Source organism: Megascapheus bottae, chromosome 6, assembly GCF_031878675.1.
Source record: "Megascapheus bottae isolate mThoBot1 chromosome 6, mThoBot2.hap1, whole genome shotgun sequence".
Classification (NCBI taxonomy): domain Eukaryota; kingdom Metazoa; phylum Chordata; class Mammalia; order Rodentia; family Geomyidae; genus Megascapheus; species Megascapheus bottae.
In genome coordinates, this window is record NC_143514.1 from 39,618,481 (window position 1) to 39,636,876 (window position 18,396).

General features: G+C 34.7%; 1 protein-coding gene across 8 annotated transcripts in view; it reads left to right on the plus strand.

Moving 5' to 3' along the window:
* Dnai4 (dynein axonemal intermediate chain 4) overlaps nucleotides 1–18,396 on the plus strand; it is a 57,756-nt gene that overhangs the window by 5,487 nt on the left and 33,873 nt on the right. For 3 of the 8 annotated variants that reach the window (XM_090334644.1, XM_090334650.1, XM_090334651.1), the window contains exons 2-5: nucleotides 5,817–5,991; nucleotides 12,972–13,156; nucleotides 15,699–15,811; nucleotides 16,699–16,858. In XM_090334644.1, coding sequence (XP_090190770.1) covers nucleotides 5,817–5,991; nucleotides 12,972–13,156; nucleotides 15,699–15,811; nucleotides 16,699–16,858 — 633 coding nt within the window. The other 5 variants (XM_090334647.1, XM_090334645.1, XM_090334652.1 and 2 more) reach the window with 5 other exon arrangements.

Below are 18,396 nucleotides of genomic sequence, written 5' to 3' on the forward strand. Positions count from 1 at the left end.
ACTTTATTGAGCCTTTTGTGAGGGAAAGAATAATGGCTTATAAGGTCTTTACATAATGAATCTTTACTTTTACAGTCTCTTGTCTCCATTGCTTTATTACCCAATGTAGAAACTATGATGTGTAATTATAATAAAAAGTTTTAAAAGCCACCATATTTTGTGTACTTTCTTCTTTTTTTAATGTTTAAATTTTATAAAATGCCCCATCTGTTTTCTCTTCCTTTCTGCCTCCCAATTTCTTTCCTTGACCCTATTATTTGTTGTTGTTTTTTTTAATTGTGGAACTGAGTTCTTTATCTCCATGGAAAATTTTCAGATCTTAAATTTCAAAAGTAGAAATTTATTCTTGCTTTTTTTCAGCTCCCAACCAGGTAGCTCAACCAGTATTATCAAGGTCTGGTCACTGAATACTAAACCTAATGGTCACATCTATGTTTTCATCACACTAAGTAGCATTTTGAACCAGCTACTCATTCTTAACAACGCTGATGAACTTGGATTTGCGAACATTCTTTATGTGGCTTTACTCTTATTCTGTAGCATTCATTCGTGACCTTCTCCTTTTATCTATATTGATATAAAAATTATTACCGTGTATATTTACCTGAATCTTTCATTTGAATCCAAGACTCATATACACCTGCTTACTGGACATGTTTGAAACTTGCATGACCAAGACTACACTGCTGCTATTAATTTTCACCACCATCTAAGCCTGTGCAACAAATCTACTTCTCCTGTAGTTCTTCCAGTTTTGCTAAAGGAAACTATTCTTCAGGTACTTATGTGAACACCTGAAGACCTTGATAATAATCCTTTTAATGGAATTCAAGTGCAAAACCTTATCAAAGTAGATTCAAGAGAATGTATAAAAATATTGTAATAATTTTCTTAAGAATTGCTATAATTAAACATGAATGACTGGTAGTTGGAGGAACTGATTTAAACAATAAGAATTTCTTTTAAGGCGAGAAATGACAGCACATTTATTTATAAACTGCTGGGAATAATTAATAAATTTTTATGCAAAAGAAAGATAATTGAAGGCCGGAGGTTTGGCCTAGTGGTTAAAGTGCTTGCCTAGCATGCATGAAGACCCGGGTTCAATTCCTTGGTACCACATACATAGAAAAAAGCCGGAAGTGGTGTTGAGGCTCAAGTGGTAGAGCTCTAGTCTTGAGAAAGTCCAAGGACAATGCTGAGGCCCTGAGCTCAAGCCCAGGACTGGCAAAAAAAGAAAAAAGAAAAAAAAAAGAAAAAAAAGACAGATAATTGATAGAGCAATATCCCTGAATAAGCAAAGGAGGAATGGAATATATTACACATGTAGAAAGACCATAACTATAGTAATAATTCATATAGAGTAAGAGGGAAGAAATAGAGAATATAAGTAGTAGCATGCAGATTCATAGATTTGACAATAGTAGTATATGGAAGTTAATTCATTGACTCTTCTCCTTTAATTAGATGAAAATAAAAATTACTTTCACAGTGAAGGGTTCTAATTTGAGAAAAATGTAAAAATAGTAACTTTGGAGCATATAGTTTAAAAAAACCCTAATGGATTGATGAAATGTTAAGGACTCAGATTAAGTGAATAAACTGTAGTTTAAGACTTCTCATCATGATTAAGTTTTAGATGTCCAGGTTTTACGTCTGGGGGACAGAAATGGGACCCTGAGTTAAAATACAGTGTGTTAGGGCAGGCATGGTGTGACACATGCCTATATCCCCAGAACTCAGGAAATGGAAGCAAAATGATTAAAGTTCAAGGCCAGCTACATAGCAAGATCCTTGCTGAAAAACCAGATGGATGGATATATAGATAGAATTAATGGGAAATTAGAGGTATAATCTAGCCAAAACTTTAGATGTTTGCCATTTAAAAAGAAGGGTTTGTGCTGGGAGTATGGCCTAGTGGTAGAGTGCTTGCCTAGCATGGGAAGCTCTGGGTTCAATTCCTTGGTGCCACATACAAAGAAAAAGCCAGAAGTGGTGCTGTGGCTAGCCTTGAGAAAGCTCAAGGACAGTGCCCAGGCTGAGTTCAAGCCCCAGGACTGGCAAAAAAAAAAGAAAAAGTTTATTTTAGTTGACAGAAAAAAGGAATTTGTGATAGTACGCGGGAAGTAGCAGTGAAAACCCAAGAAGTTGAAGGAATTGGGGAAATGCTCTATGAGAGAGAGCTTTTATTATGATTCCTATAATGGGTAAGGCAGGATACAACAAGCTGAGAACTTACTTTGAATAATTTCAAAGGGTTCTTGGTCTTAGAGGTTATCTTTATGTGTCTGGCAGTTGGCCATGGAATAATTAAGCCATGTATGGTGTCCGGAATATGAAAGCTACATAAATGAGGCAGTTGAGCTTGGGAACTCTTGTTTGTATTCGAAAAGTAAAGAAGGAGGCAGAAAGTCAAGGCAAGGTAACATACATGTTATTTGTGGTCCAGAACAAAGTATGTCTGGCCTATGCATATAGGACAGATGTTAAAGGATCAAGAATATAGAGTCTAAAAGCATTTAATACATTGGTGTAGGCTCAAAATCAGTTAATTGAAATTAATTATGATTGATTTTCATCAATAAGTATAATGAAACAAAAGATACAAAGGGGTGGGGAAATTGGAAAAACAGAATAACTATAATCATCAACTATAAACTCAAGTATTCAGATCAAATCAAAAGAAATGGCATAAAAGAAATCCGTAGGAGTAAAATGTTCTAGAATCAGGACTGAAAGGTCATAATGGAGTTGAATTCATGTTGGGGTTTAACACAGTGTATAATCTTAAAAGATAGCAAGTGATCCTTGACCTTTCCAAAGGTCTAACAAGGTCAGTTGCATGCCTTGATGTAAATGCTAAAAAAACAAATCAGGTAAGATCATTGATAGAAAGATTTTAAAGAGCTTAAAGGCTAGGATTGCTTTCATGTATATTTAAGTAGTTCTAGATATAGAGATTTGAGATGCAAAGTCTTCAAAAGATGTGAAAAGGGAGGTTATAACAAGGATAAACTTAGGAAGTGGAATGTATGTGATCATTGAAACAATAGAATTTACTAAATTTGCTCAGAAATAGTGTCTGTAATGAAAGAACTGATAATAGATGCGAACCTAAGTACACCTACAAAAAGAGGAATCTAGTATAGGAAATATAGAAAGAGAAGACTAGATTTTGTGAAGATAGTGCAAAAAGACAAGAAAAACAAGAGAATTAAAAAAACTAGCACATGTGATTCAACTGATGAATTGTGAATTCTTAAACTAGCAAAAAAGAGAGATCCAAAAGGAGAATATGGAAGAATTGGGTTAAAATCTCAGTAAGGTTGAAGAATATGAAATTGTGATGTCATAGAAAGCAATTTAAAAAGTCAATTTTAAGAAAAGGAAATGGTTGACTGTCAGATGCCACAAAGAAGTTCCTTGGATTCAACAGTTAGAATAACTATTTTAATGCAAGATGTTTGCAGTAGGAAAAGTCAATCTAAACTGTAATGAATTCTAGAACAAATAAGAAAAAAGAGATGGTGCTATGGAGTTAATTCCATGGTAGGAGTGCTTGGATAAAATTCAAGTCCCTGTCAATACCCAGTGCCACCAAAAAAATGTTGTTGAGTACTTTAGGGAATTTACCTGTAAATAAAAGAAGACAGGTAATAGGCAGAAGATAGATAAACAGAAGATATTTAAATTGAAAAGATAATTGGAACATAATTATAGTCTTTATGAAATAATATATAGGAGACCTGGAATTATTGATGGAGAAAGTTTCAGAAAATCAGAGTATAGAATTTAAAAAAAGCTTGCCAATTATGATGGTAAATTCCTGCAATCCCAAGTACTCCAGAGTCTAAGGCAGGAGGATTTCTATTATAAGGCCAGCCTGGAATTTGTATCAAAACCTTGCCTTAAATCTCCTCCTAAGCCCACCATCTGCCAGCAAATCGGATCTCATTTAAGAATGTTGTTTGTCAAAAGCCATATAATGAATGACTGTTGTCCTTAATGTACTATGTTACCTCTCATCTCTTATGCTAATTGCTTGGTTATCTCATATTGTTACAATATTTCACCTTGTTATCTGATATATTTTATATGTGCTTAATTGGTTATTTGAAATTGGATAGGGAAGGGGAAAAATCAAGATAAGGGGGGGGAGCGTGGGAGAGAAATGGGGACCTTGTCATGAGAAAGAGTATCAATGTTTGTGAAAGTATGCACCTTTTATCTGGTGAATATAATATAACCCTTCTATTAATCACAATTTAAAAAACAAAAAAATAAATAAAAAAGAATGTTGTTTGTTAAAGAAGAAAAAAGAAAGAGATGACTTCATATGAGGCATAAGAAGAATCTAAGGATGGTGGAAAAAATGTGCAGGAAATTTTACATGATATAGTTTCATTCGTGATGGTAGGGAAAAACTCCTTTAGAGACTAAAGAGGAGTGGACTCAGTAGGATACCCAGTGTTCAATTGCTCATTTATTAAAAAAATACTTTTTAGTGCCCATGCTAAATTAGTCACTTTTCTGGGTGCAAGGAACACAGCAATGGATGAGACAAACAGGTTAAATTGTCAAGTAGTAAAGATGGATGCATGGCTCAGTAGTAAGAGCAGTTATCTAACAAGTGCTAAGCTCTGAGTAATAAAAAAGTAGCTGTCAAGTAGTGATATGTGCTATGAAGAAAAACGAAACATAAAAATTGAATTCATTATTGTCATGCCAAAATATTCTTGTCTAGCTTAGAAAATAAAAATATTGTTAAAATATTTTCTTTAGAAACAGTTCCTTTTTATAAGAGAAGATCAGCTTTTTTTTTTTTTTTGGTCGGTCATGGTGCTTGAACCTTGGGCCTGGGTGCTATCCCTGAGCTCTTCAGCTCAAGGCTAGCACTCTACCACTTCAGCCACAACACCATCATCATTTTATAGAAATCTATACTATAGTGTTTAGTATTAGAAGGAATAGACAAATAAAGGCTAGTGCTGTCTTAAAGAGTTTACAAAGAAAAATTCAAAGTCATTACAACTTTTCTGTCAAAGACAAATACTTTTATTTTAACTATTCTTATTAAAAATATGTACTCTTGGGCTGGGAGTTTGGCCTAGTGATAGAGTGCTTGCTTAGCATGCACAAAGAACCGGGTTCGATTCCTTGGTACTACATACATAGAAAAAAGCCAGAAGCGATGCTGTGGCTTAAGTAGTAGAGCTCTAGCCTTGAGAAATAACCCAAGGACAGTGCTCAGACCTTGAGCCTAAAGCCCAGGACTGGCAAAAATAAATAAATAAATAAATAAATGTGCTCTTCATACTGTAATATGGTATTCTTCCTCAGGTTTTATTGTTATACTCTATTTGCACTGTATACTCATTTGTACTTAATATGGGCCAGGTACTTCCTAATTATAATATAAACTAATTCCTTTAATCCTCTAACAACCTATGAGGTAGAAATTAATATGTTTATTAGGATAAGAAAAAGAAGAAAACAGCCCTAGAGACAGGATATACTTTGGATCTTGCTGCTTCATACCTTAACTCTAATTGTTAAGCTTCTGTTTTGTTGGGGTGTTTTTTGTTGTTGTTGTTGTTTTACATAAAATGATGTTAGTAAGTCCCCTTGGGGTTGTGAAGAAAATAGAGATTTAATACTTATAGACTCTAGAACTATGCTTACACAAATTAAGCTCTCAAGTAGCTGTTATTATTTCATGTTATATTGTTCATATTTCTAAGTAAACATATTTTTTAGTCATTGATTTTCTTCTCAGTCTTCCATCATCTGTATTGTATTTTGTTTTTCTCGTGCAGCAATGCTCCACAGAAGTCTATTAGCTTTATTAACCCGGTGAAAAAAGTTTCATCCAAAGGATATGCTGGTGCAAACATGAGCAGAATAGGTGTATCAAAAACCATGGTACCTGCACCTGAGATGAAAGGAATAGACAAGGAAAAACAGACTGTTTCCAGTTCTAAGACAATACAGGTAATAGTCTTTAGAATTGTTCAATTATTATAAAATGTTATGAAAAATGTGATTGAAATGTTCTATATAGAAAATAACACTTTTCAAAAATCACATCTAATGTTGAAGTAATTTTTTAACAGTTGTTATTTTGACATAGTATCTTGATATATAACCCAGGATTCAAACTTTCTATGTTCTTAACTCAGCCTCCCAGATGCTGATAATACAGGCATGCAACCATCACATCTAGCTTGAAGTATTGCCAGCCCCATATCAATCCTTACTGCATAATGGCAGTTGTCTCCTGTAACTCATTACTGAAAATAAGTATAGTGAAGTGGAGCTTGAGATGACAGCACATTCCTTGTAATTCCACCACTTGGGAGGCTAAGGCAAGTGGATCACAAGTACAAGGCCAACCTGGGATACATTGTCTTAAAAAACCAGAATAATACATTGGAGTTGGATAGGAGAATTCTATTCATGACCTTAAGAACAGGTATTTATGGTATTAATTATACCTAATACTCAATTATCATTTACACTTTCAGCAATATACTAGAAAATGAAATAAAGTTGGTCAAAGTTCCTTGTTTTATTTCACCAGAAAACTTGAAAATTGACTTTTTCAAACTTTTAAACAAATTATGTATACTGGAAAATTCATATGTAAATTTGAGTAGACAATTATTTTTGGATGGGACATTAAATGCCAGGTCTATAAAAGGTAAATTTTAGGGCCAGGAGTTTGGCCTAGTGGTAGAGTGCTTGCCTAGCATGCACAAAGACCCGGGTTCGATTCCTTGGTACCACATACATTGAAAAAAAAATAAAAGGTGAATTTTATAAATTTCACAAAAATTACAACTTCTGCTCCTCAAAAGACACTATCAGAAGGAAATGTATTCTAATATAGACTTGATTATATAAAATTTTAAAGTATATTTACAGTCCTAAAAACAGTACTAAGACAACTTAATATTTAAAATAAGAAGAATACTTGAGTATGCACCAATGGATATAAGAGGACAAATGGGCACATGAAAAGATGACCAGGGTCAGTCATAAGGGAAAGGCAAAACAAGAAATACTGCTACAAACTTGGTAGAATGATTAAATTTTTTTTAAAAAAATGGTGTAAAGTTTGCATTATGTGGAAGAATTAACTCATGCACTATTGCTACTAGTGGATTTAGGAAATGCAAAAGAACTTGACAGATTCTTTGTATGTTAAATTTTCATGTACTATGTCATTCTGCTTTTTCACTTCTACAAATTTACCCAAGAGAACAGAAAGCACACATTTTGCAAAGGCCTACATAAGCATTCATAACAAATGTATCTGTAATAACTCCAAGCAAGAAACAATTTAATAAATACTATATAGTCATATGTATATAATGTATATCCCTGTCTGTATGCATAAATATGTGTATGTGTCTGAAAGACTGATTGTTTCTTCTCTTCAATATAGTAGTTAGAATCTTAGCCAGATAAATTAGGCAAGGAAAAGAAATCTGGTTTGAAAGAACTATCCATTTATTTGTTTATTTGAAATATGAAAGGGAAGGGGAAGAACAAGATAATTGGGAACAGGTCAGGGAGGGAAAGTGAGAAAAAAGCATGGAAGGAGTGAGTATCAGTGTTCAAGAGGTAATGTACCTACTACATGACAAATAAAACTGTAAACCCTCTATACATCACCCCATAATAACAACAAAGAATTTAGAAAAAATAAAATGAATTAAAATACATTTGTGGATGATCTCATTTCCCAATGAAAAATCATAAATATCACATATTGAGAGAGAGACAGAAATAGAAAAAAAGGATCACAAATAGAACTAATAAATGAATTTACTAATTCACAAATAGAAAGTTAATATAAAAAATTAATTGTGGGGCTAGCCTAGTGGTACAGTGCTTGGCTAGCATGCACAAAGATTCAGGTTTGATTCCTCGGTACCACATACATAAAAAAAAGCTGGGAGTGTTGCTGAGGCTCAAAAGGTAGAGCTCTAGCCTTGAGAAAGTCCAAGGACAGTGCTCAGGCCCTGAGCTCAAGCCGAAGACTGGCAAACAACAACAAAAAAATCAATTGCAATAATCTGAAAACTTTACAAGAAGGAATAGGAGATACACTAGGTTTCCTTGGCAAACCCAGAAACACAACTAACCAAAAGAAGTTTGGACAACTGGGACTGCATTTAACTGCAGAGCTTCTGTGTATGGCAAAGGACATAACTAGCAAGTTAAATAGAAAGCCCACAGAGTAGGAGAAGATCTTCACTAGCCATACAACAGACAAGGGCCTCATATCTGAAATATACCTACAACTAAAAAAATTGAATCTCTCCAAAACAAATCCTCAAAGAAACAATCATCCCATTAAAAGGTGGGCTAAAGACTTAGAGAGTCTTCTCTGAAGAGGAAATAAGAATGGCCTATAGACATGAAGAAATGCTCGACATCTCTGGTTATACAAGAAATATGAATCAAAACAACTTTGAGATTCCACCTCATTCCAGTTAGAATGGCCATTATCAAGAAATCTAATAACAACAGATGCTAGAGGGGATGTGGCCAGGAGGGATGGCTACTATACTGTTGGTGGAAGTGTAAACTCGTTCAACCACTATGGAAAGCAGTATGGTGATTCCTCAAGAGACTAAACATAGAGCTCCCCTATGACCCAGCAATCCTACTCTTTGGCATTTACCCAAATGTCCAGAAACAAGAACATACTAACCTCCAGCACAACGATGTTAATTGCAGCATTATTTACCATAGCTATGATATGGAGTCAACCCAGATGCCCCTCACTAGGTGATTGGATCAAGAAGATATGGTACTTATATACAATGGAATTTTATGCTACAATTAAAAAGCATGACATTGCCCCATTCATAAGGAAATGGAAAGACTTTGAAAAAATCATATTAAATGACATAAGCCAAACCCAAAGGAGCATAGTCTCAATGGTTTCCCTCATTTGTAATAATTAGTAGGTCTCTTCTATCAGAGGATCACAATAGCTCAAAACCTATGTTCATAAGGTTATATAGGATGAGACTAAATGAAATGAACTCTAGGATATGGAAACAAGGTTTATCTTGTGTGATTGTTGTTCTTAATGTACTATGTTATTTCTCTCTTTTTTTTTGCCCTTATGGGTAATCTCAAGTGGTTACTGTATCTGATTTTGTTACCTGTTATATTGTTTATATGTTTATTTTTTTATTTGAAATAGGGAAGGGAAGGGAAAACAAGATAATTGGAAGGAGGTGGGGGGAGGGAAATGGGAACAACAACATGAGAGAAGGATATCAATGTGTGAGAAGTAATGCACCTACTACCTGATGAATGTAACTGTATAACCTCTCTATACATTATCCTGACAATAAAATTTTAAAAAATCAATTGCATCTCTAACAATGGAAAATTCGAGTCAGATATGATCGCATATGTCTATAAGAGGTGGAAGCAAGAAGATTCAGTATTCAAGACCAACCTAGACCACATAGTGACAATCTATCTCAAATCAAATCAACACAATGACTACACTTACAATAGCATATAAAATAAAACAATTAGGAGTAAAATAAAAAGGTAAAATATTTATCCACTGAAAACTACCCAGGAAAATCAGCCCAGAAGAAGTCCTATGATGAAAGAAATGAGAAGAGACACCAATAAACGGAAAGACATTTTTATGGATTGAAAAATTTCCATAACATCTTATGTTTACTGCATTTAAAAATAGGTAGATTCAAAGATATCCTCATTAAAATTTCAATGAAATTGTTTTCAGAAATGAGAAAATCTAAAACTCATGTAGAATATGAAGAAAAATTGCAAATAACCAAAGTATTCTCAAATTAGGACAAAAAAGTAATTACAAACCTATAGTAACAAGGTATAGTACTAGAATAAAGACAGGCAGACAGACCCATGTAATAGAATTGAAGAGCCTAGTAATGTATGCTTACATATCGTCAAATAATTTTTGACAGAATTCAAGAATGTATAAAGGAGAAGAGATAGTCTTGCTAAATGAAGCCATCACAAGGGAGGGAATATTTGCAAGTGTATCTATAAGGGATTAATATCTAGAATAAATTAAGTTACATATCAATAACAAAGTGAAGCTTAAAAATAAAGCAAGGAGGCTGGGAGTTTGGCCTAGTGGTAGAGTGATTGCCTAGCATGCACAAAGACCCGGGTTCGATTCCTCGGCACCACATACATAGAAAAAAAAAAGCCAGAAGTGGTGCTGAAGCCCAAGTGGTAGAGCTCTAGCCTTGAGAAAGTCCAAATACAGTGCTCAGGCCCTGAGCTTAATCCCAGGACTGGCAAACAAAAATAAAAACAAACAAAAAATAAAGCAAGGAAGCTGATGTAGTTTATGAGCATAATCCTGGCTCCTCAGACTGATGAGTATGGTCACAGTTCCAGGATAGCCTAGACTAAAAGTTCATGAGACTCAGTCAATAGCTGTAGTGTAATTGTTCTCTCAGCCCCAATGGAAAGCTTAAAATAGGGCAATGGTCCTGGCACAAATCCAGACTCTTATCTCAAAACAACAACAACAGAGCAAAAAGGTTGGAGGCAGGCTCTAGCTCTCTAGATTACCTGCAGACTTGCTTAGAAATTAGGAAGACCTAAGTTAAAACTCTAATACCTCCATAGAAAAAGGAACAAGAGAGGGTAGAGAGAAAAAAAAGAGATAAGAAGAAAGAGGAGGCTGGGAGTTTGGCCTAGTGGTTAAAGTGCTTGCCTAGCATGCATGAAGATCCGGGTTCGATTCCTCAGTACCACATACATAGAAAAAAGCCAGAAGTGGTGCTGAGGCTCAAGTGGTAGAGCTCTAGCCTTGAGAAAGTCCAAGGACAGTGCTCAGGCCCTGAGCTCAAGCCCAGGACTGGCAAAAAAAGAAAAAAAAAAAACAAAATGCATAATGCATCTTGAAGAAGTTGGGGAAAATACCAAGAAACAAAAATTGGTTTAACATTTTAAAAAATCAGTGATAATTTAGCACATTAACAGCTTCAAGACAAAAGCCACGTGACAAATTATTTCAACCATTTTTACCCCTATCTTTGTTGATCCCCACTCCACTGGTACCTTCCTTCCTCCAACATAACCTGTTTTACTGTCCTGTGATTCCATTTTTTCCAGCATATATTAATTGCACAAAGAGATTTCACAATGGTAATTCACATAGGACCTGGAATGTTTTTTGGTTTTTTTTTTGCCAGTCCTGGGCTTGAGCTCAGGGCCTGAGCACTGTCCTTGGACTTTCCCAAGGCCAGAACTCTACCACTTGAGCCTCAGCATCACTTCTGGCTTTTTTCTATCTATGTGGTATTGAGAAATCGAACCCGGGTCTTCATTCATGCTAGGCAAGCGCTCACCATTAGGCCAAACTCCAGGCCCAGGACCTGAATTTTTTGAAGTACTAGGAACTTGAGCTCAGGGCTTCAGGCTTGTGAAACAAGTGCTCAGCCATTTGAACTCTACCCACAGTTTTTTTCACTTTTAGTTTAGTTTTTTTTTTTAATAGAATTTCTTCCTTTCACAACCTCCCACATATCTAGAACCACAGGCACATACCACCAAGCTCAGCTTTTTTTTTTTTAATTGTAATTAGTAAAAGGGTTACATGATATTTGCCAGATAGAAGGTGCATTAATTCACATACATTGATACCATTTCACATGTCTTGGTACCCATTACCCTCCCCCCCACACCCCCCACCTATTTTGGTTTTCCCCCTTCCCTATCAAATTTCAAATAACCAAATACAAATAAATTCAATATATCAGATAACAAAGTGAGATACTGTAACAATATGAGATAACCAAGGGACAGCAAAGGAGATGAGAGATAACATAGTACATTAAGGACAACAATCATTCGTTATATGGCTTTTGTTTCAATATACTGGAGGTCCTTTCAATTAGCTTCATACTATATGGCCTTATGTATCAAGATTTTGCTCTATTGCAGATCTCTGCTAGTAGAGCCCAAGGTTTCTACTGATTATGATGAATGAGGGAAACCATTGCAAGCTCAGCTTTTTTAATTGCTGATTGAAATTGCTTGTGTGTGCTCTTAACTGTTGGTCATGTTGATTTTGAACTATGATCCTTGAGTCTCAATCTGCCAAGTGTCTGGATTTACAAGTATATGCCACCACTTCCAGTTTGGGATTGCTTTGATTTGTTTAGTTGATATTACTAGGGTTTGAACTCAGGGCCTCACACTTGGTAGGTAAACATGCTGTCATATGAATCATGTCTCCAGTCTTGGAATAATGTTTTTCTTTCTGGTTTTTTTTTTTAATAAGACATCTTAAAGCGGAGCTAAAAAATTACTATGTTAAGTGATGTAAGCAGGCACAGAATGACAAGTACCACATTATCTCACTCACGTAGTATCTAAAAAACATTAATCTCATAGGCATTGTAAAGGATGGTGGATACCAGGCTGATGTTATTGTAGATACATTTAGATACTTGATTCTAAACTACTGTCAGTGGCTTGCATATGTAGTATACTTATTTCTTAATGTTGGCTGGAAAAAATATCCCATGTTATGGCAGCAACAGGCTCACACCTTGTGTTACCCTCCTTTCTTGATTGTGTCAAGGCCATCTCCAATGATTGACTTATACTCTCTAGGTTTGTGTATGTCTACTTTCCAAAGATGTTCAAACAATAGCAAAATTACCTCATGTTTCTCAGGACATGCCCCCATTGTTAAGCATGTGTGACTGTATCACATATAGGACAAATATGAGTAAGAACTTTAAAAATATATTTCTAGTTAAAAAATTGCTAAGCACAAAATTTAGTATCATTTCATTTTTTATGTTTATCTTATACTTGGGAACACTATACTAAACTCTTCTACTATACTTATTTCTATGTTTAGGGTCTTATTTAGAAACCCCATATTTTAAATTTATCTCATTTTATATAATCACTTTCTGCAGGTATTTGATATGAATGGAGTTGATGTTACTCCCCGACCTCTTTACCATCCAGATCCACATAGTGCCACACCAAAGCCAAATAAACTATTGGGATCACAAGATGGATCACTTGGGTCTGAATTTATTAGTTCCTATAGTCTTTATCAGAACACAGTAAATCCTAGTATGTTAGGACAACTTACCAGGTAAAGTGTACTCTTCTGTAGTTCCTTTTAGGCCATATATATTGTCTTTCTATTTAAGCTGTGCACATGTATATTTGTGTGTGTGTGTGTGTGTGTGTGTGTGTGTGTGACTAGATGCAGAGTTCTGCACATTTTACAAGTTCTTGAACAATGGCTCTAAAGCATTTTTGAAATCTACACATTTGTGTGTTTGTGTGTATGTGTGTATGTGTGTTTTGTGAATGTGTGCCAATCCTGGGGCTTGAACTAAGGGCCTAGGCATGAGCTCAGGGTTTGGAGCCATGAGCTTAGAACTTTTATTTCCCTCAAAGCTAGCACACTATCAATGGAGCCAAAGCTTCCATTTCCAGTGTTTTGGTGGTTAATTAGAGATAAGAATTTCACCAATTTTCTACGTGGGATAGCTTTGACCCCAGTCCTTAGATCTTAGCCTCCTGAGTATCTAGGATTACATTCTGTTATTTTAGAATACATTGTAGTTACATACTGTGCAGAGCCTGCCTCCAAATTTTCATACAAAAGGCATGGGGATACTGGGTGAAACAAGGATGTTTCAGTAAACTTAATTCATGCCTTTGCCAGACAGATGAGACCATAAATAGAAAATAAAAGCTATATAGTATCATAGAGTCATGGTAAATTTATATGTAAAAATTATTTTTATATTTATTTAGTCTGTTGGGGGGCTTGAACTTGGGGCCTGGGTGCTATCCCAAGATCTTCCCTTCCAGACTCTACCACATTGAGCCACAGCATCACTTCCCATGAAAAAATTATTTTTGGATTCCATTGTTTTCTCTCTGAGTATATAGATTTTTTTAATTAATTAATTAATTTGTTCATTTATTTATTTGTTTATTGCCAGTCCTGGGGCTTGAACTCAGGGCCTGAACACTGTCCTTGGGCTTTCTCAAGGTCAATACTCTACCACTTGAGCCACAGCACCACTTCTGTTGGTTTTTTTTCTGCTGCTTACCTTCTTTTTTTCATATATTTTTATTGTAATTAATAGAAGGGTTACATGATATTTGCAGATAGATGGTGCATTAATTCCCATACATTGATACCCTTTCACATGTCTTGGTCCCCATTTCCCTCCCCCACACCCCCACCCCTCATCTTGTTTTCCCCCTTCCCTATCCAATTTCAAATAACCAAATACAAATATATCCGATATATCAGGTAACAAAGTGAGATGCTGTAACAATATGAGATAACCAAGGGACAGCAAAAGAGATGAGAGATAACATAGTACATTAAGGACAACAATCATTCATTATATGACTTTTGTTTCAGTATCCTGGAGGTCTTTTCAATTAGCTTCATACTATATGGCCTTATGTATCAAGGTTTTGCTCTATTGCAGATCTCTGCTAGTAGAGCCCAAGGTTTCTGCTGATTATGACAAATGAGGGAAACCATTGAGCCTAAGTTCCTTTGAGTCTGGCTTACTTCACTTAGTATGATTTTTTTCTAAGACTTTCCTAACAAATGGGGCGATGTCATTTTTTCTGACAGCAGCATAGAATTCCATTGTGTACAAATACCACAACTTGTTGATCCACTCCTCAACTGAGGGACATCTAGGTTTGTTCCATATTTTTGCTATGGTGAATAATGCTGCAATGAACATTGTTGCGCTAGTGGATTTAGTATGCCCTAGTTTCTGGATGGTTGGGTAAATGCCAACCACTTCTGTTTTTTCTGTGTATGTGGTAACCAAGGAATCAAACCCAGGGCTTCATGCATACTAGGTAAGCACTCTACCACTAGGCCATGCTGTCCATAGATGTGTTCTGAATTAAGTTTTAAGAGTATCTTTTTTTTTTTTTTTTTTTTTTTTTTTTTGCCAGTCCTGGGCTTGAGCTCAGGGCCTGAGCACTGTCCTTGGACTTTCTCAAGGCTAGAGCTCTACCACTTGAGCCTCAGCACCACTTCCGGCTTTTTTTCTATGTATGTAGTACCGAGGAATCGAACCCGGGTCTCCATGCATGCTAGGCAAGCACTTTAACCACTAGGCCAAACTCCCTGCCCAAGAGTATCTTTATTAATTGGACAAATCATGTATTTAAGATGAGATTTGGAAAATAGGAGAAACAAAATTAAAAAATGAAAGTAATAATACCCTGGAAGTAATAGAGATTAGTAAGACTGAAGAAAAAAACAGATAAGAAAAGGAGGGAAAGGATGAAGATGTGAATGTGTGTGCATGTGTGTGTGTATATATTACTGAATAGAGATAAAGAGGCTGAGAACGAATGTAGGGTGTATTTTGAATTTTATTCCAAAATATATATTTGAAATATATTGAAGATTTCTGGCATAAATTTTGTCATGATATTCTAATTTTTAAAAAATTTATTTAAAAGACATTAAAAATCAACTTAGTATTTTTAAAAGCAATTTATTTTGTCTTATGTTGTTTGGACGATTATAGAGTATTTGATTTTGCCATATGATTATATGTTTTCATTTACGTATGATTTATATGCAATGCCCATGAGGATGTTAGATAAATGAAAAATGTTTTTCACTGTTAAAGATCAGTTTTGGGTAGCAGTACCGTTTCTAAATCAAGTATATCTACAACTGAATCAATCACAGAAGACCTAGAAGAACCATCTTATAAACGAGAAAGATTGGCGAGTTTTACAGGTAATAAAAATACACTTTCTCTAATTTTTGGTATTTATTTTTCTTGTTTGTGTAATATTAAAAGTTTCAGAAGCAAGTATGTTGTTTTTTTTTTCCAATGCTGATATTTGAACTTAGGGCCTCATACTTGAAACATGCCCTTATACTGGTGGTTGTTTCAAAGAAGGTATTTTTCTCAGTGAATGGATCTTTTTAAGATTGTCTCTCCAAAGTACATATTCTTAAGATTTATTTTCTTGAAATTATTAAACTACTCAGACTTTACTTATCTCATGGATTCCTGCTTCACAACAATAAAAACAGCAAGCACTCAAGGCAAGAAGAATTTGAAGTCAGTCTGGTGTACACAGTGGGACTCTATCTCAACAAACACACAAAACAAAACACAAGATCTTACCAAAACAGAGTGAAACCCCCAGAAATACACTGAACCCTGACCTCTGTGCTCCAGCATAGTTCTTTCTTACCTACATAATGAATCCCAAACTTACTTGTCCCTTAAAAGTCTATCTTTTTTTATTGTAATGTATGGAGGGGTTACAGTTATATTCACTAGATATAGATAGTAGATGCATTACTTCTCACACATTGATACCCCTTCTCATGTTTTTGTCTCCATTTCCTTCCCCCTACCCTCTCCCAATCATCTTGTTTTCCTCCTTCCCTTTCAAATAAACAAATAAACGTATATATAATATGCCAGGTAACAAAGTCAGATACTATAACAATATGAGATTAACCAAAGGGCAACAAAAGAGAAGAGAAAGAACCTATCACATTAAGAACAACAATCACACAGTATCATAGGCTTAATAATGAGTAGGAAGGAAAACCACAAATAAAAATGAACCATTGGTAAATGACTTTTATGAAATCATATATTTCAGAATTACGAGTTATGAGGGCAGCAGTACATGAAACTATTGTAACAAAAGAAGACCTAGAGAAGACAATAGAGATAATACTCACTGAGACAGAGACACTGAGCCTATTTAATCTGCCAACAGTTATGATCTCCGTAGAATCAGAAGAAGCTGAGAAAGTAACGTATGTATAATCCAATTGTCTATTTTGCATCTTTAATTCACATGCTAAAGCAGTGGTCTTTTTAAAAGGCCTCTGGAGATTTCTGTATATGCACTATGGTGTATGTGCTATGTTAATTTAAATATAAAGTTATATGAATATCCCGTGAAATTAGAGGGAAAGTGCTTATATTGTATATGGGTTTTTTTTAATAGAGAAAGCCCATAGCTTTATCATTTTTTAATAATTACAATAAGTTTTGAAGAGGAAATGGGAGATGGTGGACAATGGATACAAAGTTAATATTGGATAGTAGGATAAAATTACATGAAAGAGTGATTATAATTAATAATTGTTTATTATGTCCCTCAAACAGAGAAGATTTTTGAATGGTTTCACCACAAAATAATAATAAATGTTTGGGGTAAAAGAAAAACTGCTTACTGTGATTTGATAAAAATTTATACATGTTTCAGAATATTGCATTATACCAAATAAGTATGTTCAAATAGTATTTGTCAACTAAAAGTAAAACTTTAGGAGATAAACCTCTAAGCTAAAAAAGAAAACTCTGACTAAAGGTTTAAATTATTTTATGTATATCTAAACTATTTTTAAGTTATAAAACAAGTCTGACATTTTATATTTATTTTGAAAAAGGAAAACAAGGAAATAAATGAACTTTATTAAAGCAGAATTTAAAATGTTTCTCTTTGTTAGTGAATATTAACAAATTAGTAGTTCTCTGTTGTAGAAAATTAAGAATTGTTCTGTTATGTTTGGAGATTTGACATTTATTTTTGGGGGCAATATTGGGATTTGAACTCAGGACTCTACTACTTTAGCCATTCCACCATGCTTAAAAATATAACATTTTGTAAAATGTAGTACAGTTAACTCATGAAGGGAATATGCTTATGAAGCTTAAGAAGTAAGGGAATATGGCTGGAAATGGAACCTCACTGGGGAATTTCTGCCTTGTGTGTGTGAAAGCTTGAAGTATGGGTTCCCCGCACCACCAAAAAGGAAAGAAAGGGGAGAAAATAGGAATAGATAGCTGAAGTCAAAGAGAAAAAGATATAATGAATAATGTTAGCTGTAGAGTATTGATCTGGAGACCAGGAGTAATTTAAGATGAAGAATTACTGTATTAAACTAAACCTAAAAAAGGAGCTCATGGAGCAAGAGAATATCTTAATAACAGAGTGTATTCTTAGCATGCCAAGAGCCTGTGTTCAATCCCCAGCAACAAAAGAAAAATAAGAACAACTCAGTCATCTTGGTTTTATATTAATAAACTCTTCTTGATACTTTCATAAGCAAATACTTACCTTGACAAGAATGAAGGAAAGCACACAGTTTTTAGATGCTTAAGATTCTCTTTGTTTGAAGTTAATAAACATACCAAATCAGTAAAGAAACAAGTCTTTATGAATAAGAATAAACAGATATAACAAACCATAGAGGATTTTGATATCAGATAGAGAACATGAAACGTTTAAGCATGGAAACATACTTAACATGAAGAAATGGCTGAGTAGTGGCTCCTGCCTCTAATC